The 16,893-nt window shown below is 51.2% G+C and overlaps 8 protein-coding genes across 8 annotated transcripts; 3 read left to right on the forward strand and 5 right to left on the reverse strand.

Annotated features, from left to right (window-relative positions):
- Positions 1-1,168: 1,168 nt before the first annotated feature.
- ASPBRDRAFT_56212 (uncharacterized protein) lies at positions 1,169-1,710 on the forward strand (the record flags this gene model as incomplete). Its single annotated transcript, XM_067627516.1, has 2 exons — positions 1,169-1,369; positions 1,462-1,710. The coding sequence occupies 2 exons, from the start codon at positions 1,169-1,171 to the stop codon at positions 1,708-1,710; spliced, it is 450 nt and encodes a 149-aa protein (XP_067477664.1).
- Positions 1,711-2,078: 368 nt separating this feature from the next.
- Positions 2,079-3,625, reverse strand: ASPBRDRAFT_129358 (uncharacterized protein; the record flags this gene model as incomplete). The annotated part of the gene is made up of 5 exons (XM_067618131.1): positions 2,079-2,201; positions 2,258-2,539; positions 2,602-3,222; positions 3,289-3,351; positions 3,407-3,625. The coding sequence occupies 5 exons, from the start codon at positions 3,623-3,625 to the stop codon at positions 2,079-2,081; spliced, it is 1,308 nt and encodes a 435-aa protein (XP_067477665.1).
- A 954-nt stretch (positions 3,626-4,579) lies between these two features.
- On the reverse strand, positions 4,580-6,218 carry ASPBRDRAFT_128789 (cytochrome P450; the record flags this gene model as incomplete). Its single annotated transcript, XM_067618091.1, has 3 exons — positions 4,580-4,924; positions 4,993-6,108; positions 6,174-6,218. 3 exons carry the CDS (start codon positions 6,216-6,218, stop codon positions 4,580-4,582), a joined length of 1,506 nt encoding a protein of 501 aa, XP_067477666.1.
- A 411-nt stretch (positions 6,219-6,629) lies between these two features.
- ASPBRDRAFT_56215 (DODA-type extradiol aromatic ring-opening family dioxygenase) lies at positions 6,630-7,749 on the reverse strand (the record flags this gene model as incomplete). The annotated part of the gene is made up of 6 exons (XM_067627517.1): positions 6,630-6,993; positions 7,061-7,189; positions 7,262-7,332; positions 7,381-7,448; positions 7,506-7,649; positions 7,701-7,749. The coding sequence occupies 6 exons, from the start codon at positions 7,747-7,749 to the stop codon at positions 6,630-6,632; spliced, it is 825 nt and encodes a 274-aa protein (XP_067477667.1).
- Positions 7,750-8,440: 691 nt separating this feature from the next.
- ASPBRDRAFT_155203 (putative exo-polygalacturonase) lies at positions 8,441-10,188 on the forward strand. Its single transcript, XM_067619385.1, has 5 exons — positions 8,441-8,748; positions 8,810-9,066; positions 9,129-9,211; positions 9,272-9,583; positions 9,639-10,188. The coding sequence occupies exons 1-5, from the start codon at positions 8,470-8,472 to the stop codon at positions 9,995-9,997; spliced, it is 1,290 nt and encodes a 429-aa protein (XP_067477668.1). The 5' UTR covers positions 8,441-8,469; the 3' UTR covers positions 9,998-10,188.
- A 206-nt stretch (positions 10,189-10,394) lies between these two features.
- On the reverse strand, positions 10,395-11,725 carry ASPBRDRAFT_56217 (FAD-dependent oxidoreductase; the record flags this gene model as incomplete). Its single annotated transcript, XM_067627518.1, has 3 exons — positions 10,395-10,651; positions 10,699-11,599; positions 11,660-11,725. The coding sequence occupies 3 exons, from the start codon at positions 11,723-11,725 to the stop codon at positions 10,395-10,397; spliced, it is 1,224 nt and encodes a 407-aa protein (XP_067477669.1).
- Positions 11,726-12,032: 307 nt separating this feature from the next.
- Positions 12,033-13,213, forward strand: ASPBRDRAFT_76154 (alpha/beta hydrolase; the record flags this gene model as incomplete). The annotated part of the gene is made up of 3 exons (XM_067629310.1): positions 12,033-12,327; positions 12,381-13,052; positions 13,111-13,213. 3 exons carry the CDS (start codon positions 12,033-12,035, stop codon positions 13,176-13,178), a joined length of 1,035 nt encoding a protein of 344 aa, XP_067477670.1. The 3' UTR covers positions 13,179-13,213.
- A 117-nt stretch (positions 13,214-13,330) lies between these two features.
- ASPBRDRAFT_66530 (uncharacterized protein) lies at positions 13,331-16,575 on the reverse strand (the record flags this gene model as incomplete). Its single annotated transcript, XM_067628726.1, has 10 exons — positions 13,331-13,836; positions 13,888-14,107; positions 14,177-14,760; positions 14,876-15,030; positions 15,080-15,165; positions 15,219-15,284; positions 15,507-16,009; positions 16,063-16,212; positions 16,262-16,370; positions 16,420-16,575. 10 exons carry the CDS (start codon positions 16,573-16,575, stop codon positions 13,502-13,504), a joined length of 2,364 nt encoding a protein of 787 aa, XP_067477671.1. The 3' UTR covers positions 13,331-13,501.
- Between the last annotated feature and the right edge of the window lie 318 nt (positions 16,576-16,893).

Here is a 16,893-nt window from a genome sequence, read left to right on the forward strand (position 1 = left end):
TCATATCCGATACTGCCATTAATTGCTACACTGCACTGCAGCAATCAGGCTTTTCAGCTTGTCGCCGTCGCTGACGTGTTTGGAGATATGGGGCCATTTTGTTGGGACAGTTACGGTGTACCTGGGCTACAAACACTGACAGCGCCGCGTCAAAGAGGTGAGACCATCTGAATCAATGAGTTGTCGACAGGCAGGGATACGTGCCACAGGACTTACAGGACCTGATCTGCTTCCGGGCGTAACCGGGCGATAGCATTACATTGCGGGGAGATATCTTCCGACTTTCCAGAGGTACGACCATATTGCAAAAAGCCATACTGAAGACAGATGCAAGGCACAACTGAGCTGAGCCTTAGGCATTGGCTATGCCTGATTACTTCTTACGGCAGATATGTGCCAAGTGAAGCGTCCGAGATCATTTTTTGCCTTAAGCTCCGTATTGTGGGCTACATTATAGCCCCATCGGTGATGGCTATCGCATGCAGCCTGACCATCGCGTCGGACATACATTCCCAGAGAGGCATAATGGTTGCCGGTCAGGGGATATCAATCAATCCCCGCATTTCACCAAGCACCCAATATCAAGTAAGACAAGGCTTGCCTTGTAAACGAGCCTTGCAGTAAACCTCAGCCTGCAGCCAATTTTCTAGTTTACGTCAAGATTTCCAAGTCAGAGCTAGTTCGGCGGCGGTGTTTCTTGCGACATTGTGGGGGCTCTCCACACATCTACCCACTAGTGCGGTGTTCGGCTTATAGACACGCGTCGACCAAAAGAGATTGGGGCCAAACTTCAAGGATCAAGACCACAAAAAACCGCGGTTGGATTATACTGATGGCCTAAGTGCCACGCAAGTGCTGTGATAATCAGGACGTACAGAGATCTCTGTTTTCGCCCCTGTCAATCGCTTTGGGGGCGTATACTTCCTGACCATGGTTATCCCCTGCATGTATGCGAGAATCGGAGAGTGTCGAGGGAAGAGAGGAGAAAGGCACGCTTAAAAGAACAATATGGGAGGTCGCCAGATATCGCGAATGGCATATAAAGAGATGTATTCTCCCCGAGACTGCGATCATTATCAACAGCAACACTACAGAGGACAAACAGTCAAACCTTCTCCAAACTCATCCAAGCCCTCCAACAATAAATATTCTCTTCAATTGAATCAAGATGCAACTCCCTTCTTCCCTCATCGCGACCGCCGCTCTCCTTCTCACAGCTGCCCCCCAGCTCGCCTCGGCCCTCTGGGAATGCGACAGCGGACTTAGCGATCTGGGAGTCGAGCCCGCCGACGGCACATTCTGGGTCCACTACACCTCCGTCCGCGATAGCAACTACCAACCCAACGGTGAAGGCCACGTTGAGCCATGGGTAAGTGCTCCTAATATTACATGATTGACCCATGTGGCAAGGAAAGCCATCTGACAGTTTAACTCGTACATATCCGCGTCTGCAACTCCAAGGACGGATCCTGGGAATCTGCTCAGTTTGCCGTGACCTGCACCAACTTTGAGGGCGGTAGTTCCCAGCAGACTTTCGATGCCTCCAGCATCGGTCTTACCCAAGATATTGCCGTCTACAACGGCGAAGGATGTGATGAGAGTGCCAGTGACCTGAAGGGCGGGTACATCAAGTACGGCACTACGACCAAGTCTTTGCAGGATGGCTGTGGTGAGAGGGACCATGGAGTTACTTGCGAGTTCACCTATTAGGGTGCATGAGCAGTTGTCCGCTATTTGATGTTCGGTGCTTGGAATCATGTACTATAGATTGTTGAGTTTTGGGTCATGTAGTAACGTGCAACCCAAAATGTTGATGAACTTATATTTACTTTGCCGATTCAGCAGAGCTCCAGTGGTCTTGAATACTTGAATATCCTCACAATAGATAGTGTGTCGAGCTCATCAGAATTCTCTGCTTCAAAGCTTGTATAGTTCCTGCCATGGCTAGGGCCAAAGCTTAGCATCGGTTGGCTTAACCTTTCCCCAATAGCTACTCTGTATACGATGCAGAACCTCGAAAAGAAAACCTTCCACAAAGCATAATGTATAAAGCGCACCCTCAAGAGCGAATAGCCTACCTAAGCATCCCCAATATCCAGCCCCTCATACTCCACAACGGGCTCCGGGGCACGAACCGCACAAATCGTATAATTCCCCAATATACGATTCCGAAACCCAGCTTCGCAATACTCAAAATAATACTAAAATAATCAGCAACCTGACAAACCCTCAAGCCATAAAGTAGAGAAAAACTCACCAACCAACGCCGTCGATACGCCTCAAATTCCTTCGCCGCAGCCTCCGGATGCCGCTCGCAAAAGTCCGATCGGATAGCGTCCCAGTTCGCGAGGAAATTATCCCTCCATCCTAGTAAAGTCTTTCCGTAATGTGGACCCGAATTCAGCACGGAAGACACTTCCAGCGAGCCTTTACTGCCGCGATGCAGAGACTCGAGGAGAATGTTCGGAGTGGGGAGGTATCCTCCCGGGAAGACGTAGCGGTCGATGTATTCGCCCACTCGGGGATTTGTCTCGTGGAACTGCCACATCTTAGTCAGATCTTTCATTTTCTAAGTCAGTTGCAAGAGGCATATTGGCATACCGGTTGTATCTTCGTGATCCCATCAATAACCAACACGCCGTCCTGAGGCGGCAATAATTGCGCAATCACCTCAAAATACTGATCCATGTACTCGGCGCCGACGTGCTCGAACATTCCGATCGAAATGACTCTATCGTAGTAGCCACTTTCGGGGATGGGCGCACTGCGATAGTCACATAGTAGAACGTGAACACGGTCCTGCAGGCCTGCGCTGCGGATGCGTTCATCGGCTAAGCTCTTCTGCTCTTCGGAGAGGGTTAATCCCGTTGCTTTGCAGCCGGTGAGTCGCGCTGCTTCGATGATGAGATCTCCCCAGCCGCAGCCGATGTCGAGGAGATGGTGGGTTGACTGAAGGCGCGCCTTTTTAATCATGTAGTGGACTTTTCGTCGCTGGGCTGTGTGCAGGGATTCTGTTGTGTCGCTGGAGAAATGTGCGCAGGAGTAGTTCAAGTCCGGGGATAGGAAGTTGGTGAAAAGTCCGTTGGAGGTGTCGTAGTGGGATGCGATGTTGCTGCGCGCATTCGCGATGTTGTTTTTGGGTCGCCACCATTGGGCTAGGCGCATGATGAGGTGGAAGGGGGAGCTTCCTGAGTCGAATGTAGCGCGGTTTTGGATGTATAGCTGGTTGGTTGGTGCTTAGTTTGATGTCTTCTGTGGATTTACTTATGTGGTTGTGAGACGGCTTACGTCGAAAATCTTGGTCAATTGGTCACATTCTACTTCCTGAAACATGTAGGACTCTGCGAATCCCTTCTAGGGATTAATTCATGCAACTGGCCTCGTTTGATTTCTGCAGGATACATACCAGATCGAAATCCACAAACGCTCTCCTCCAAAAGTTCACATCTTTGACACGAACAATCGCTTTCTGAGAATCGGCGACTGCCGGGTCATCATAAAGCACGTTCTCCTCTTCACCAACATGGTCGATTAATTTCACCGGGGCGGAAATTCGCCGCAGGGTGTCTTGCACCAAGCGAAGAGCATAAGACTGGAATGACTGGGTAAGAGCTGTTAGCACCATGTTTAGCAGGACTTCTAATAATATGGGGTTCACCTATCGTTCGGCAGGGGGAGTACTCCTCTTTAAGACACCATGACGTGGAGATTCTTCAATAATGGGCAACATAATGCTGACACGATATCTGCATTAGCTTCATGCTCTAGTCGAACTAGTTCTTCGTAATTCTGCAGCCAAGCAGCATTCATGACCACCAGAGACATCGATTGAGTAACAGAAACCAATGAAATGTGCTTCGTCTGAAGTATCCGTAGATGATAGCAACTAGTGATGCAGATGCAGATGCAGCTCGCCGTTGATGAGGGAAATGACTGATCTGATCGCCAACCCGGGCGAGTTACATTGCCGGCTGGACGGTTCAGGCTAAGCGTCCTCGTGTCCAATCGGGCCCAGCAGCCTTGCAAATGCATCGTAGCCAACGGGGACAACCCCAGCGTCACCGAATGAGGCTAAAAGTGTAGCCCCTCTAAGGCTTCTATATCTTGAGTGACAGTGGCGTCGCTTGGATCGCACGTTCGGTTCCACAGTGTTGAGTCCTCACATGTTGTCAGCCCCTTTCCCTTTCCTTTCCTGCAGTCCAGCACCCTCCCACCCCTAGCTTTGTGTCACGTCGCAGTGCCGATCACCACTTACCGAATCCCCAACGGGGCGTTTGGATCTCGATTAACGCTTGGCTTTTCCATCTACACTATCCTGTAACCAGGAGTGGTGTTTACCTGACTATCACGTGTAATGCCACCCTTGTGTCCGCAACTAACCAGTCAAGCAATACCTCAGTCGCAAGTAGGGGCGAAGCACAGGTAGACCAGCATGAATATATTTTGAATTCTTTGCGACGATGGTATAAAACACCGGTCACTACCGGCTTTCACTTCTCATTGCATCTGCATGTAGACATATTGTTTACTGTGGTGGTTACAATTGAATCCTCAAACATACTAGACCAGCCCAGAGGCTTCAAACTGCAGCCAGCCGCACTCGCACCTCCAAGGGGCGCTTCTCCACCAACAAAAAGGTCCGCAATTCCTCCCATTGCAAGCGTTTCCCCTCTACAGCTTCAAACTCAAAACTGACTAACAGATTGGAGAGAATCAGCCTCATCTCCGCCCATGCCAGGTGCTGACCGAGGCAAGACCGTGGCCCCATGCTGAACGGCTGCACGGCCTGACGGTGGTCGTGGTAGAAGGGGGAGTTCAAATTGTTCAAAGCATCCGGAAGCCATCGCTCTGGAAGAAAGGAAGACGCGGCATGGAACCGGGAGGGATCGCGATTGAGGGTGTAAGCCTGTAGAGAGACAGAGGTCTGGGTGGTGATTTCAATGTCAGTATGCTTGAATCCATCATATCTATATAACGTAAGGGTTGCCTTACTCCGCCCGGCAACCAAGTGCCGCACACAATGCTTCCTCCCGGTGGCACCTGGCGGGGAAGCATCCACGGCACAGGTGGACAGAGTCGGAGACCTTCCTGGATCACCGCAGTGAGGTACGGCAGATCCGCCGCTGCTGACAGGCTGATGTCGTGACTAGATTTGAACCTTCCTCGAATCTCCCCAGTAAGGCGCTCCAGAATTGCTGGTTCATTCACCAGATAGGCCAAGATGCCTGTCAACACAGTGGCAGTCGTCTCACTGCCTGTGGTAGTCAGAATCATGAACGTCGAGTTCAGCTCCCCCCGCGGCAAAGCCACCTGGCCCTTCTCATTGATCAGATGGGACATGATATCCGGTCGCTGAAGCTCCCAGCTCAGCCGTCGGTCGATCTTATCTACAATCTGCCGGTAATGGCGTTGGCTATTTTCGTGCAATGAACGAGGAACGCATTTCATCAATAGCTTCTCCAACGGGGGATAATACCGCGCCGCCGCTACGAATGAGGCCGCCTTGACACTGCCGAACAAGAGTGCGATCCAGGGATGATACCGAGAGTCCTGTAGACAATCGAATGACTCCCCAAAGCCGAGGTCGCCGAAAATGTCAAAAGTGGTGAAATTGAACCAGGGACCCATGTCAATCTCCGCCCCGTCGGCCGGACTAGCGGCGGCTGCCACCTGTTCTCTGATCCGGTCCACGAGAAGTGAGACATATCTCTGTATCACCGTCTCCTGCGCCCGCAATGCACGCGGGGTGAAAGCTGGTGCGAGTAGTTTACGCATGTGAGCATGTTTGGCGGGGTGGATTGCACTCAACAGCGTATCAGGCTGGCCAGGCTGCCTGCGCCACCAAAGGGGATCTTTGAGAAATTGCCGATCGTCAGGCCGACTTGCGTAGATGTCGGTCCAGGCGTCGCCGCTGGCAAAGCTGACTTCGTCAGGGGCGGTGCGTACCACCGGGCCGTATTTGCGATGCAATTTTTCGAAGTCGTGGACAATTGTGCCTCGAAGTAGTGCCCTGGTGAATGGCAGACGAGTGGCAGACCAGCTGATCGGGCCGGGTAAATGGCTTAGGGGGCTGAAGAATACATTGTAGATGATGCGGCTGATGGGGTACTGAGCACAGACTTTAGCTATTATTACAATGGGGAAGAACAGAGTGTGGGGAGGGTAGTGCGTACAATCAAGAGTAGGGAGATGGCTATACTCAGAGCGTTGACGGCCATGGTGTTGGGTTGGCGGTAGGAGGAAAATTTGGAGACATGGGGAGGCACACTAAATATATGTTGAAAGCGAAGGATTCGAATCCTGGGAATGTCAGCAATTGTTGGCCTTTATTGACAGACTAACGCATGGACCTACAGCCTATCACATTTGGCTCAATCTCGCAAGGCTGAACAGCATTTACCTGATTTTTAGCCATATTCAACCATACACTGGAGGCCCACACCTTTGCTACTGTATGGCTTCGATGTTTCGTTATTTTGGTTCGCACAATGGTACTACGACCAACATCAGTGCAATGGGGGTCCGGGTGTTGAGAATAATGAATAGAAAGGGAGGACTTGGTTATTTTACCGCGATCAGCATCCAAATTCAACTTCCAATTACCGACATTATTCAAAGATGCTACCAGGCTACAGACGCCCACTCAAGACCTCACTGGTTGTCGGTAGCGTTCCCAGACGAAATGACAAAAATGAGAGTCCTACAATATACCGATCCTGATTCCATACCTTATATTCCGACCAGTCGCGCCCGACCCCGAGTGTCATGTACAACGGCAGAACATGTTCCTCCGTGGGATGAGCGTCTATCCAATCATCGCGCTTTTGAAGAGCAAGGAACTGTGCGTCTCTCTCCCTTGGTGTTGTGGCGGACAAGGCCTTCAATGCCGCATCTTCTATTGATCTCGCTACTGTTGTGTCGGTCGTTCCTTCACGCATAGCTCGGAGGTTGTGGACGATCATGCCTGATCCAATGAAGACAATGCGACCGGGCCTAGAGGTATTAGCTTCATGCTCATGCACCGTTGTCCAGATATCTTTGGGGATAAATGCGAACATACAACGAAGAAAGTGCTTCACCCAGTCGCACATGTGCATCCAGATCGTTGCCTGCGTAGGTGGAAATCTGCAGGACTGGAATGTCTAGTTCGTCCTCTCCTTCAGGGAACATGAGCTTGAAGGGGACCCATCTGCATATAGTCAGATTATCTCTTGATACCTAAAAACATCACTGTCTTGACAGGGAAATCGAAGCAACTCACATTCCATGGTCCAGATCACGTTCCACTCCTTCCGCCTTTATCCCCTTATCGAGAAGATGTTGCAAGACCTTCTCTCAGAGCGCTCTGGATGACTTGTGTGCGTATTTATACTCGAAAACATGTGGGAACGTCGTATGCCAGGAAGGGCCCAAGTCATGCCACACCTTGGTGGGTTCTTTCAAGTTCACTGTTACACTATCGTCTTAGGACATGTCAGAGGTAACTCAGATTTCTGAATACTTACCCTGAATAGCATCACTGTCGCCTTCAAAATGTCCACAAGTGGTGACAATCGCTTCCGGTTTCAGGGCTTTGATCTCCTTTCCAATCTCGCGGAGGTCTTGCTGAACGGGTCCATAACCGGGTTTGAACAGGATACCTACTCCGCCTGCTTATTGTTAGTAAACTAGTTGTATAAATTCAGTATGTGAGGCCTGACCATGGCCGATGAAATATGTGGGGAGTCTTTCGTTCGACGTGGTGGACATCGCTGCTGCTTTGGCGTTCTTACGGCGCATATATTCAGAAAAGCCAAGCCAAATTGAACGGACCTAAAATAACAGGCGGGGACAACGGTCATCTTTATATGCCGTTATCCATTTGTCAGTCTCGTGGAACCACACGTCAGCGCTAGGGAAAGCAACGAGATTGGCTCGATCGGAGCAGAAAGTGGAGAGGTCGTAATGATTTAGCCGCTGGCTGGATGGTGGATGATGGCGATTGATAGGTGAATATTGCATCATCAGCAATTTGTTTACATGGAGTATATGCAGACGAATAAAGGCATGTATAGTGTATGGTCCGATGATGAGTGCTATACAGAGCCGAGGGAAGGTTTCAAGGCCTCGACACGAGGTGGAACTACCATGGGAGAGTGGTCGCTTAATCGAGGAACCTGGCGGAGGTGATGGCAGCTAATGCAAGCAATCAAAATTCCTGCAGGATGCAAACAACCTATATATGCAAAGGCAATGATAGGTGCATACCCCTGGGAACTGAAGATCATGGAAAAATGGCCGCGATGATTTGCACCTATCACGTCTGAGCTTCGTGCTCGTCGGGGTAAACCTACCCCGGGGATTGAGGGGTCGCATGTCAGGGTCCAGTCCTGCAGCTGGTATATTTACATGCAGGTTATCCAGTTGAATTTGTAGAGTAGACGAAGTTCCTCAAGGTACTATCCAACTTCATCACTGAGTTATCCAGCCATGGCGTTTATAGCATTCAAAACCCTGCTTCTTGCCTCTCTCATTATCCCATCCCTCTCGCTATCTGACCAAGCGAGGAATGGCAATGCAAGAACCCTATGCGAAGTCAAACCTGGTGGCTCCTCAGAAATCGATGATGTGCCTGCTATTATCGACGCGCTGACCACCTGTGGTTCCGGTGGCCGGGTGACATTCACCAATCACACTTACTACATCAACTCAGTTATGAACACCACATGGCTTGATGATGTGGAGATTGATCTGCAGGGTACCCTCTTGGTATGTAAATACCTGATAGAGCCCCGATATCTCATGACCTGTGGAGTGCTGACATAGACAGTGGAGCACCAACATCTCCTACTGGCTGAACCACTCCCTCCCCGTCGGATACCAGAATCAATCCACTGCCTGGATCCTCGGTGGGAAGGACATTATCTTCGAAGGACACGGCTATGGAACGTTCAACGGGAGTGGACAAACGTGGTACAAATATGTTGGATCAAAATCCAATTACCCACGACGACCGAATCAGTTGACAGTCTCGGGAGCGACGGGAGCGGTCTTCAAGGGACTGCGTTTCGTGCAGAGTCAGATGTGGTAGGCATCAATATTGTTATTGCACAGTTTTACTATATGAGTTCTTCGAACTAATAAAACAGGACAATGTCTATCATCTACACCTCGGACTCTTGGTTCGATTCCATCTACGTGAACAATCTGTACGATGATGGCGATTCAGCGCGTAAGTAACAGCCCGCATACTATATAAGGATACAACTCACCCTCTAACCCGACTAAACAGAAAACACCGACGGCGCAAACACCATCTACAGCAACAACATCACATTCACCAACTGGGAGGTCATCAACGGCGACGATAGCATCAGCACGAAAGCCAACTCCACCGACATCACGATCGCAGACTCGACCTTTACCAGCGGCCTTGGCATAGCCATCGGGAGTATTGGCCAATACAACGGCGCTTTTGAGACTGTCGAGCGTCTTCGAATCTCGAACATCACCTATGACAAGACGACACATGCCGTGTACTTCAAGACCTGGACGGGTGACCAGGTCGGATATCCGCCTAATGGAGGGGGTGGGGGCTTAGGATGTACGTCCACTTTCTACTCCACTGATCTTTGAATCTAACCATACCATGAGAGCAGATGCATCCGACATCGTTGCAACTAAGTTGAAAACGAACAACCTGAAAGGTGCCCCCTTTACTATCTCACAGTGCACGACATTCTCTGGAGCCTCGGGGAACTGCACCAACTCAAAATTTCAGATCCGCGACCTTGTCTTCACCGATATCTCGGGCACGACTGATTCATCGGATGTGGCAAGTTTTCAGTGTAGTGCTGTTGCTCCGTGTGAAGATATTACTATTGAGAATGTGAGTTTGCGGATTGCGGGGAATACTACCTATGCGGATGAATATCTGTGTGGGAATGTGGATGGAACTACGGGGTTCAATTGCACCGGAGATGTTTGTGTCGGGTCAAGTGCTACTGGGGGATGTTAGTCTAGCAGATCATCTACTTGGATGCGACATGGTTGGCTTTTCAGTGACATAAGTATCATAGTCGTCATGAGAGGATCGGTCATATATAATATTAAGATGAAAGCTACTTGTCAGGCTACTATAGATGCACCTTTTGAGGACACTCAACATCGTGGATGGACATCAAAATATCAGGGGTCAATTCAATCCTGTCCTACCTTATACTGGTAGACTTTCAGATCTACATAACAGTAGGATCTCGACTGCGTAGATCAGGGTTTCCCTAAGAGATAACTTCTTTTGTGTGGAAGAGGGTAAACGATAACGGCTCATGGCAAAGAAGGTAAATCACCTGAACGTTGGTCTTCTTGATCTCATCATTACATCTCGTCATAAACAAACAAAAACTGCATGCAATTTATCCTACTAGCTCAGCATCGCCTGTTACGGCCCTCTTCGTCAATATGGCCGAATGTTCATTCAGCCGGTCCCAGGCGTGAGCGTCGCGGCAGGCCTGGCGACTCAACCGGACAGCGCGTCTTGTGCGCGATCGCATTTCTGCCTCATACTCATCCAACGCCTCTTTGGCCCCTTTCTCACCGGAGTAGACCTGTTTCAGGGCCCGAAAGAGGTTGAAAGCGTCTAATAGTCCATGGTTCGCTGCTTCACCCCGATCTACTCAAGTCAGAATGACATCCTCTGAAGGTCACGATAAAACTTACACATCGTCATGGCGTGGGCGGCATCCCCAGCCAGAGTGACTCGGCCATCACGATTGTCCCAATCCAAACATTCCCAATCTGCCAATTTAATCTCCACTACCGGCGTTCCTTTGGGGATGTCTTCAACAACCGACCGCAGAAACGGTACAAATCCGACTGCGCGTCGCTTCATATTGTCCAACCGCTCCGCATCGGTGGCAGCCACTTCGTCTGCCTCGCTATTCACCGGCCATGACATACATATCTGGGCCCGGTAATGCTCGTCTGGGGTTCCTTGAGTGCCATTCCTCTCAGGAGTCTCAAGCATCGAGAACCAGAAGAACACGCCGGTGCTGGGATGACAGCCCTGGAATAGCAGAGGATCCATTGATCGCAAGGGTTTGATTTCTTGCGGGGACAGATCTACTGCTACCCCCGTGAATCGGATGGGAAGGACCGAGTTGCTGTATGCATCTGGTCGCAGGACTCGTCTCACCAGCGACCGACTGCCTTCGACGCCGATCACGAATCGTCCTGACACGCGGGTGCCATCTGCTAGAACCAGACACGGAGCCATAGAGGCACTGGTCAGGTCCACATCGACCACCTGGGCATTCCACGTAACATGCTGTTCAATTCCCCGAAGTAACACCTGGCGCATCTTCTCCCGGTTGACGCGCCAGCGGGTACTCGGGGGGATTTTGAACTTGGGCTCGCCGGTCGCGAGGTCAATGAAGAGGAAATTTCCGTTGTCATTCTTGGCCACTTGTGGGTCGACTTGCACTGCTTGGATGGCTTGTAATGTGTCCTCGGGCAACATTTGCTGAATGTACTCTAGGGCCCAGTGCAGGGTGATGGCCCATCCTTGGCCGCGAGCATCCGGCGATGCATCACGCTCGTAAATGCGAAAGGGGATATTAGCCTGGACGTCTTAAATTAGCAATCAACCTGCTGGTTAAATCACGAATAGCATATTAATTACCTTCTGAAGAGCCTGACCGAGAGTCAGTCCGACAATGCCGGCTCCTACAATGAGAACGGGTTCCATGGTGATGATATGAGGCAATGGTCTTACCTGCCCTCGCTTAACTGAATTTCGTAAAATGGATTATCGTGCTCGTGTTATATCTTCCCAATCATCTGGTTATCCGCCTTCATCGGCTATCAGTGGCTGACTTTAGCGTCGTCGGACCGTCGCATAGATAAGGTGCCAATGCGGGGATGGCGTGAATGCATATCAATTGCCGAGGCGAGAGATGCGACGGCGCCTCGTATCGCTCATAGACTATAAGATAAGCCTCGCGGAACCAATCCGCTGAATACCGACAAGTCCACGAGAACATACAGTTATCACCATGTCGCACGAAGCTCTCAACCCTATTCATCCGTCTGTGCTGCCGCATCTCGACCCTACCTTCATCGAACTCTATAACAAACATGTAGCCAACACTCCCGGCGGGCCAATTGACCTCGCTGTCCTCCGATCCAAATATTCCGTTCTCTACTCCTATGGAACCGGTCCTGCGCCGGAGCCCGCTCGTGTGTATGACACGACGATTCCAGGCCACAATGGGGATTCAATTCCCTGCCGAGTATACGAGCCCGACAGCCCGGGGCCGTGGCCCGTCCACGTTGACTTTCACGGTGGTGGTCCGTCTCTAACCCGTCATCTTATACCTCAGTCTCGAAACTGATTCAACCAGGCTGGGGTCTCGGAGACCTAGATACTGAATCCCACATCTGCAAACACATCGCCGTCAAGGCCAAAGTCGCCGTCGTCGACATCGCCTACCGGCTTGTTCCCGAACACCCCTTCCCCATCGGCATCCAAGATTCATTCGCAGCCCTCCAACACCTCGCATCTCCCGCCGGCCGCGCGCAGTTCCCCAGCCTCGACACCACGCGCATTTCCCTCGGTGGCGTATCCGCAGGCGGCAACATCGCACTTATCATCGCGCATTTAGCACGCGATCACCAGGTTCCCCTCCGTCTCGTGGCGGTAGGCACACCCGTAATCGACGATATCTCAGTATATAGCACAGCGCATGACTCGCCGTTCCCATCCATGCAGGAGATGGAACATGCCCCGACTTTGAACTGGGCGCGCTTAAAATGGTTCGATCAACTCAAGTGGCGCAGTCTCAGCGAGGATGAGAATGTGCGCCAGAAGCAGATGGCTGAGGTGAAGTGGTATGCCAATGCGCTGAAGGCGCCAGACTTTACGCGGTTGCCGCGGACGGTTATCTACACGGCGGGATGTGATCCCCTGCGCGATGAGGGTGAGGCGTATGCGCGGAAGTTGATTGAGGGAGGGTGTGAGGTTACGGTGAGACGGTTTGAGGGGGTTCCTCATCCGTTTATGCATATGGATAAAGGTGCGTTCTCTTCTCTTCTTAAAGAACGGTTGAGGTTTCATTATACTAACTTGTACAGATCTCTGGCAGGCAAGCCAGTTTATAGATTTGATTGCGGGGCATGTTAAGGTGGCGTTGCATGAGTAGACAGTCTAGATATTGTCTGTAATACAAGATATTATTCCTCCACTCTGTGGTTCGCTATCAACCTGCAAGTAGTCAGTCGAGTTGTCAATCACCTAGCAGTACTCCCACAAATCCAAGCAATACCAGCTAGTAAGACAGAATCCTTATACAATCCCCTCTCTGTTACCGACTCCATGTCGTTTGTATGTACCAATAACCCAAATAACATAAATGACCCAATTTATCAATTACTTCCAATAGAATATTTTCTTCTGTAAAAACAAAGTTCGAGAGGCCTCCTTACATTATACTAGCAGCGCAAGCACCTCAGAAAATAATCCTATCTAAAGTACCGCAGCAGCCTCTCTCCCCTCTCCCTCCTCCAGAGCATACAACTGGTCCACCAACGGAACAATCGACTCCCTCAACCCCCGAAAGCTCATCCCCAACATCCTCTTGACCTTCCCAGAATCACACCCATAATGCGTATCCCTTATCCTCGCCCCGGGACTACCCACCGCCACCCGTTGGGCAGCAGCAGGAACATCCTCTCTCAGCACATCCGCAATCTCCTGCGTATCGTACGGGCCCTCCGTCACCAGAAACCGCTGATGAGAGGGCAAGTCGACAGTTAACGCGCGCAGACACGTCTCCGCCAGATCCTGCACATCGACCCAGACTAGATGCCTGTCAGCTGCGTACTATACCCTATCATTATGGTTGTACCTACCCGGTGCCTTCGTCGGCGGAACGTCACTCCCGCCTTTCGCTACCTCCCACACAATGCGATTACTTGCATTGAGATGCTCCAGCGACGAAATTGGATGGATCATCTTCCCAAACACCATCCCAGGACAGAGCGTGACAAGCTGGAAATCCACATCGTTTTCCTGGATGTATGTCCAACCGGTACGTTCCGCGAGGACTTTGGAAGCGCGATACGCTACAGCCTGCATTCATCCCCCCACATCAGCGTCGAAGACACGACAATCAAATGAAAAATAGAAGAGAGAACTCACCACATTATCCGTCCCCCTCCCCTCCTCCCACCCCAACGGACTCCAATCCTCCTCCGTATACACCTTCCCCGGCTGCAGTCCCAAACTGGCATCATAAACCGCCGCAAACGACGACATAATCACCAACTTCTTGACACTCTCGCACTGCTTCGCAGCCTCACACGCCACCTGAGTCCCCTGAATCGCGGGACGAAGTAATCGTTCTTCGAACTGCTCCGGCGTCGCATCGTAGGAGAACGCCGAGGCAAGATGCAGGATCGCGTCGCAGTCTGCCGCTGCGGGGAGGAACTGCGCGAGGTCCGTGGGGTCGGGGACGACCACGAGGTCGAGACAGGTGTCAATGTGGGGAATGTCTGCGGCGCGGAGGGCGGCCAGTGTCGCGGTGGCTTTGGCGGCGCTGCGCACGGTGCCTCGGATGGAGTGGCCGGCGCGGAGGAGGCTGGCGATGCAGTGCGTTGCGATGAAGCCGTTGGCGCCGGTGATGAGGGTTAGCATTTTGGTAGTTATTTCGTCGTAGACGGTTAATTGTGTTGTAGGAGTGATTAGGGATGTACTAGTTATGGCATTATGATGGTTTATATACGCTATACAGTAAGTAGTATATTGTGATTATACTCGAGTGGAGCCGTCGCATAGATTAGACTCAGCATACTTATGACTAGTACACATAGCGGAAGTCAACTAACCCCTCACTCTCACTCTCACTCCGCAGCCGTTCCTCCATGCGACTCCCCGCTGCTTGGCCTAATCGATTCGCCCGCGCGTTCCGACGGCCGTAGACTATCCGTAGCGCGGTGGAGATGATGATGGCGCCGGCATTGACGGCGACGATGGTGATTTTTGCGGGGATGTACCTATTAATCAGTCAGAAAGGTGAAATGGACATTCAAGTGATATACATACCCTGGCGCGTCACGCGATTGAAAAGTCTGTGGTCCGATGATGTTGGCGATGCTGAATCCGGCAGACACGAGGGTACTTCCTGCTACCTAGAGGTCTTATCAATCCTGCTGCAATACAAATTCATCGATAAGTATATTACCTTCATGGTATACCCCTTATAATTCGCACCCGTCCACGCGAATATCAATGCCAGTGGAGCAACAGTCTATCCAGTCAGCACACACACACCCATCTTTCTCCCATGTGAGTAACCAACCGTATTCACAAGATAAATCCCCGCCAAACACCCCCCCTGATTCGACACCGGCAGAAACGACATCAAACACGCGCCAAGCAACGTCGGAACCAAGAGAACATTAATCGCCAACCACCTCGAATATCCCCTTGCAATAGCCATCGTAGACGCCATCGTCGCCACGATACTCACCACCCCAGAGGGCATATTCAGCAGTGCACTCTCCTTCGAATCATATCCGAAGTCTTTGATCAGAATCGACGAGAACGTTGTAATCACCCCGCTAGGAATGGTAATGAGGATCGTCAGAAGTACTAAAAGCGCAGTCTGTAGATCGGCAAATGCCTCGAGGAGCGACATCGCGCGGAAGATCTTCTCTCCCACGCCGGCTTGGTCTTGTCGGAGGCGTTCGTCGACGCGGGCTTTGTCGGATGTGCTCAGGAAGCGAGCGGCGGATGGTGTCGCGGGGAGAATGAACAGGACTAGTAGTGATACGAGGACGTTCACTGCTCCGATCACGACGAACATGATCCGCCAGCCGTGGAAGGATAACCCCGCTGGGGCGTGTTGCGCCGCGAAGGAGATCAGTCCGCCGATGATCTGCCCGGTGCCGAGTCCGCAGTACCACAGGCCGTAGCGAGGGGTGGATTCGGCGCGGGTGTACCACATGCTGGTGTACATTGTTAGGGCGGGGGCTATATTAAGAAATCAGCAATAGGGTATAAGAATATAGGTAGTATGGACGCACCGATCACAGCTTCGAGTGTGCCGAGAAGCACTCGTAGGGACATCATCCCTGCGAAGTTTTGTGCTGCGGCGGAACAGCAGAGGAGCACGCCCCAGCAGAGGACGTTGAGTCCGAGGACTTTGGTGATGGGGTATCGTTGCAGTAGGTAGCCTGTTCAATCAGCAAAAGAGTTTAACAGGGGGAAAGAGATAGATCATACCCTGGGGTATCTCAGCCACCGCATAAGCGATAAAGAACCCCGTAGCCAGCCAGGAAAAGTCATTGTCCTTCATCCCGAGATCGTCTTGCATGCCCATGACATTGGCGTACTGCCATCATCAGCATCTATTAATATCCTCAAGAGGGATGGGAACATACATTCAAAGCCACCTTATCCAAAAACTGCAAAAAGTACGTCAAAAACATAATCGGCAGTATGCGCCAATCGATCCGACGCAACAGCGCCGAATCATCGTGCAGATCGCCAAGGCCATAGTCGATAGCGGCCAGCTTTTCCTCTTTGGTATCAGACATATTGTATGTGCAGCAGGGGTGGCATGTTCCAGCAGAAGACCGACGAGAAGCGGCGGAATGGCATGATGGCTGTCTTAAAGAGGTCGTTGCTATACACAGTGATGGCTACCATGTCCGCTATCACTGGCTGGGATGATCGGTACGATAAGCTGCACTAATGCTGCACCCGTCGCATAGATACGAGGCCCGTCGGGTGCACGATAACGGATCGGCAGGATATCCGACACCATAGACGATAGAATGGTCTTGAATGAGTATATATACACAAGTTTGAACATGGCGATGAGGCACAGAGAAAGTCAAACAGCATTGGTTATC

The sequence above is a fragment of the Aspergillus brasiliensis genome (genome assembly GCF_001889945.1).
Source record: "Aspergillus brasiliensis CBS 101740 unplaced genomic scaffold ASPBRscaffold_8, whole genome shotgun sequence".
NCBI classification, from domain to species: domain Eukaryota; kingdom Fungi; phylum Ascomycota; class Eurotiomycetes; order Eurotiales; family Aspergillaceae; genus Aspergillus; species Aspergillus brasiliensis.